The 5,679-nt window shown below is 36.0% G+C and overlaps 1 protein-coding gene across 1 annotated transcript; it reads right to left on the reverse strand.

The window, feature by feature from the left end:
- Positions 1-2,067: 2,067 nt before the first annotated feature.
- LOC117431687 (acyl carrier protein, mitochondrial-like) lies at positions 2,068-4,804 on the reverse strand. The gene is made up of 5 exons (XM_034052921.3): positions 4,574-4,804; positions 3,745-3,867; positions 3,326-3,413; positions 2,701-2,827; positions 2,068-2,284 (listed from the first exon to the last, which is right to left on the reverse strand). The coding sequence occupies exons 1-4, from the start codon at positions 4,739-4,741 to the stop codon at positions 2,736-2,738; spliced, it is 471 nt and encodes a 156-aa protein (XP_033908812.3). The 5' UTR covers positions 4,742-4,804; the 3' UTR covers positions 2,068-2,284; positions 2,701-2,735.
- Between the last annotated feature and the right edge of the window lie 875 nt (positions 4,805-5,679).

Below are 5,679 nucleotides of genomic sequence, written 5' to 3' on the forward strand. Positions count from 1 at the left end.
ATCAAGTGTCTTCGGGTTTGTTTGGTTTTTTTTTTTTTTTTTCAAAATGTTTGCTTCCTGAAAATCTGTCAAATCAATGAATGCAGTAATTGTTATTTCTTTACTATTTTAATATGAATTTTGAATCTGTATGCCTGTTTGGGACTTGATCTTTACATGTTGGGACTGGTCACCTTTTTAGACTACTCCCCCAGTGCTGCCAGCTTGGCGATTTTCCAGTATTTTGAAGCGGTGGTCACTCTACGCATGCATTACCTACATGGAAATATAACTATATAACTTGTGATATAGAGCAGTGTTGAGGTCAGCCAGACCAAAGACTGACTGAGCGCAGAATTAGTTATCTCATTTATTGGCACAAAAACGCATGCATACGATACTATGAGGATTTTAATTAAAGACAAGGGTCGCAGCATGTTTACATTTACAGTGTGTGCTCCAGGCAGGGGGTCTTGTTTTATCCCCAAAACCGCTCTCCCATCACTGAGTAAATGCGCTTTCTTTTGTTGCCGGCTGAGCACTTAAAAACAGGCAAAGAAAGATAATTAATTTAATTGTGCTGTTGGCTCTGCAGCGCTGCAGTCATACAACTAATTCCACATGCCAAACTTACATGAGAGGTCTGTAATTCTGCACAAAAAAAAAGACATGCACTTTTATCTTGGAATTTGGTAAAAAAAAAAAAAAAAAAAAAAAAAAGGTATTTTAATAAATAAATAAATATTGGTTTAACTAGTGCAACTAGGAAGGTGACACAGAAAGCAACATTTACCGACTTATCAAAATGCTTATATAGTGCCCGACCGCTCTAATTTCGGTGCCTGGGCATCAATCAAGCGATCTTTTTTACATCAGGAAATCAAATTAGTCTTTCCATTGAATCCACACTAGGAACAAAACCATCAGGGTGTCCAATGTCCTAGATACGTTTTGATGGTACTTTGCAAATTGGAGTCTTGATAACCGGCGCATATTTTAAATGTTTGCCGAGTCAAATCTCGCGCACAATTGTCTGATTCAGTCAGTCTTCCTTGTGAAGTAGTGAAGAGCACAGTCAGGACCTCTATTACAAAACTACAGTACTACTTTAAGAAGGACAACCATTTTTTTTGGTAAAAATGCTGACAGACCGCTGACAGCAAAAGTGTATCCTACGACAGTGGCCATAAACACAGGTTTAAAAGCTGCTTTGTCCATCGGTCACAGAGACCCAGGGATTGGAGTGAGCGAACTGCCCTTGCCTTTAAGATTTAATATATATTAAAAAAACAGTATATATTAAAGAAGTGCTACATATTAAAAAAAAAAAAAAAAAAAACACTGGTAAGGAATGTTATAAACTATTTATCTACTTTGCTTGCAAAAAAATAAGTCATGAAAGTCTCATGGGGGTGGGAACAACATTGACAATTATCATAAACCAAAATATACACTTAAACGCAAGTCGGGGCAACCCAGGTTTTACCCAAGAGCGAGAGCAACAAGGCTACATAAACGATTGCCAAAACTGATACAATGGTTTAATATTCTACTTTGCTGTCATTATGATGTATTAGTGAAAGCTTAATATGATAATATAGATGCAAAAAAATAGGAAACAAGTGAAGTTACCTTTTCCAACATTTAAAAAAAATGGTTTATTCCCTGGTGACATTATTATGTAAATTTTTTTCCTATTCATTACACAATAACATTTTCTATCTATCCTGCTCCATGTGTCCTTGACTTGTATTTTGTTACATCATGCCATTGCAAGGCTCGCCAACATATTTGTCTCCTCCCAGTGGTCACAAAGAGAACAGGACAGTGATATTGAAACATAATTGAAAGCTACTGCTTTACAGCATCAATCTGATTCTCAGACCTGGACGATGATAGGCTAGATCCTAGAATATTGAATGAAGACACTAGCCAAACGTTGATAGGTTTATCAGTCACATGCCAGCTTTTGATTAAGCCAATCCATGCTTCAGCCCAGGAACATCAAGAAGCAGTGGCTATGGTTTAAAGTGCACTCATTTTGACCAGCAGGTGTCACTAAAAAAACAAACCAAATACAGAAATACATGGAGTAAAAAAGTCAAACCCATCGGTTTAACATATTTAATGTTTTCAAACTCTGACGAGTGTTACAGTTTTTAAATACAATGCTTATAGAAAATTGAGAAGATGACAATCAAAAGCCTTGTACAACATTAACACAGTTCTCAAAACATCTGAGACTTTGATTCAAAACCTCTAAGGGGGTGATACTGTCGGGTCCATCTGGCACATTCCTAGATCCCTAAAACAACAAAAAAAACAGGTTTAAGTTACTTGATACTTACGCAATAATTACATGAGGCACAGAGTGTAAGTGGCACAGTCTAAATCTGAGACGAACTTGAGCAGAGCTGGGTAATATTTTTTTATTGATAATTAAACCTGACAATCACAGAATACAACTGGGTTTATCAAATTTGAAGCCAGTATCTCGCAGAATTGGCCTCCATTCAGGAAACCAAAATGTCAAATGACTACAACATGGCAGCCATATTGTATGTGGGGTGAAGGTCATCTGCAAATTTCATCCTAGGTGTTTATATTCCCCGATAGGTTTTTATCTAAAACGGCTTTTAAATTGAATAATGGTGGCGTCACAGAATATATTGAAACATAACCACACCCAGGTTGTGTGATTGATTTTGAAATGTAACTTACCTAATCTATATTGGAAGAGGTTTTTTTTTCTTATTTTATTCATAGACATCCTTCTTGTCTGCAATAAATTGTACAATCTCCTGAGGAGTCATCAGTTTTTCTGCTTCTGCATCTGGAATTTCAAACCCTACAAAAACCAATATAAAAATAATATATTAGAATATTCAGCTCGTCAACATGATCTCAGGGGTGGAAATAAGACTGACTGCATAGCAATTTAATCCATTCCAGATTTTAGTTTTCTGACTAATTAGTCACAGTATATAGGTTGCAATCTCTGGTGTGTATAATTATCCCCACAGGACAGAATATAATGGGGGTTGAACTGCTATGCTATGGGAGTCTTATTTCCATCTCTTATCTTCTTCACAACAATGTCCCATGGGCAGCAACAGCATGCAACAAAAAGTATTCTGCCTAAGGGAAAAGGTAGTAAACATTATTGAGGAGAAAAGCTAAGTTTTAAAGTAGCTCCAGGTCAAGGCTATTTGTGTGTTTAGTAGGAGTGACCTTGACAAGTATCCAAACCACAAAGTACATATCTCACAGACCTGCCAGCAAACTGGTAAAGCACATAACAAAATATACAAGGGGCATTGTATTATGTTATTTCAGTGTTTCTCACCAAACTCATCCTCCATGGCCATGATGATCTCAACCTGGTCCAAGCTGTCCAACCCCAAGTCTTTTATGAAGTGAGAAGCTCCTGTCAGCTAAAAGCAAAAAACAAACCAACACTAAGTTAAAATAACAAAAACCTTTCATAAAAACAGAGTGATTTTCTTACATGAATAAACACAAAACATTATCAAAGTCTTTAAAACAGCACTATTTGACAATTTGACCACGCATGGTGGCTGCATACAGTAACCTCAGGGACAATTACAGATTTGAAATGTATGCACTATTTTAAAGGAGCCATCATAACCCAAGTGACAAGTACTGGTATTTAACTGGTGAAGTTAATAAGCACCATTATCTGTCTGTACACAGCAATTCATCTTAACGTGTGAACATTATAATATATGGGGGAGTTCCTCTTACTTTTTCTGGGTTGATCTTGTCGTACAGTTTCAGGACATACAGGACACGCTCTCTGATGGTATCCAGTGTGAGTGGTGGCAAATCTCCATACTGCCGACACAACTGTGCTAATGGGCTGGAAACCTATAGGAAGAATATAGATTAAATGAAAATAATGTATAAATGTAGTTTCCTTTAAGGCTGACAACTGTAAACTGTTGAACGGATCCACACTAACCACAGAATATTAGGACAAAGTAAATATGAAAACACATCACATGTTTAAAATCATATATTTTTTTAAAAAAAGGCTATCAAAAGAAAATTAATGTTACAATTTGCCAGCAATTTAACTGTTGTGCATTCAGTGGCATGCTAATTATTTTTTCTATTATTGTTGCTAATCTAATTATATATATATATATATATATATATATATATATCCCCAAATCTCAATAAATTACCAATGAACAGATGTGGCCTTTTGATCCCGTCACACGATCTGCATTATGTGCATTGAAAATCAATAAACAGTTTTTACATAAGATTACTTATTATATTACACTTACTGTGTATGCATAATTTACGTTGAAGCTAACACATTACAATATATATATATATATATATATATATATATATATATATATATATATATATATATATATAAAAATTATTATGCAAAAAAAATGCACAGGAAATGATAACGACGTAAAGAGAATAAACAAATGTACGCTGATTCACTTAACTTCATTATTGCAAAAGGTGCCTTACTCTCTAGGTCATTTGCAGTACTGCTGTCTAGGCCCGGTTAAAGTGGAATCAATGTTATTCACGGTGAGTGTGGTTTTACCTTTGTATGGGACGTTAACGCTTTCCTCTGGCTGCAAGCGTTGAAGGAGAAGTGCCTCTGGTTGGCGACCGGTACTGCCGAGGCTCTGGCTGTAATATTTTCGAAGATTACTCTTGCTGAAGGCTGGGTGAATGAGCGAACACACTGTACTAAAACACGGGAAGCCATGATTGCAGGCTGAGCTGAGCATTCATCCCACAATGCAAAGAGAGATAGAGGAGCGAGAGCGCTTCATGGGAACCAAGAATCACGCAAGCGCAGTGTCAATAACCAATTGACGTTATGCAATAGCCCCTAGAACCAAGATGGCGGACACAGGGTTACAGTTTCATAACCTTCCCTAAAGCATTGGTAGAACTGTACTTTTTTTTTAGTTTTGTTTTTTAATTGAAATGCAATACGTACATAACACCAATTAATATAAATGTAAAATGAGTTTCAATGTGCATTGTAATAGACAAGCTAATTCACTGTTTATTAGTATTATAATCTTTAATTGATTTCTGTAGAAAAATTAACCATATTTACATATAAATTTGGACGACGGCTTCATATAAAACCGATGCTCATTGTAAGATGTATAATGACCACAATGATCCATGTGTTTATATCAATTAAACACATCTTTATAAAATACTGCCTTAAAATTTCAAATTGAACCTACTTGTTCATTTAAAGCTCAGACAATGATATATGTTTAACTATACTTCACTTTTATATATTACAGAATACTAGATTCATTCCACACCATTTGACTCCATTGAGTTATAAGCTGCTGACTGAGACCCACTAGTTCTGCAGGTATAACCATATTGGACTCTGACATCAGTACTGACCCTGACATACTTCAGCCTTCTACCTCTCATCCTGAGATCCTTTCCTAAACTGACTTGATGAGACACCACAGCAGATGAAAATCTGCTAGCTAGTGCAGTTGACTTCTTGGTCTTGTTAAAAAAGCTATTAACTTCATTCCCACTGGGTCTGTGATTAAAATCCGGGAATCCCACAATATTCTGGAAAGTATACATTCTGCAGGATCCAGAGTGGCTTCTATGTCTGTAAGTTCAGGTAATGAAGAAACACTAAAATGATGACAGAAAACA

The sequence above is a fragment of the Acipenser ruthenus genome, chromosome 22 (genome assembly GCF_902713425.1).
Source record: "Acipenser ruthenus chromosome 22, fAciRut3.2 maternal haplotype, whole genome shotgun sequence".
In the NCBI taxonomy this organism is placed as follows: Eukaryota; Metazoa; Chordata; class Actinopteri; order Acipenseriformes; family Acipenseridae; genus Acipenser; species Acipenser ruthenus.

Excerpts from the sequence above, each read along its gene's own strand:
- LOC117431687 (XM_034052921.3), bottom strand. The coding sequence starts at position 4,741 with ATGGCTTCCCGTGTTTTAGTACAGTGTGTTCGCTCATTCACCCAGCCT. Across the intron at positions 3,868-4,573 it reads CGTTAACGTCCCATACAAAG|GTTTCCAGCCCATTAGCACA; the intron begins GTAAAACCACAC and ends TTCTTCCTATAG. Across the intron at positions 3,414-3,744 it reads ACAAGATCAACCCAGAAAAA|CTGACAGGAGCTTCTCACTT; the intron begins GTAAGAGGAACT and ends TTTTGCTTTTAG.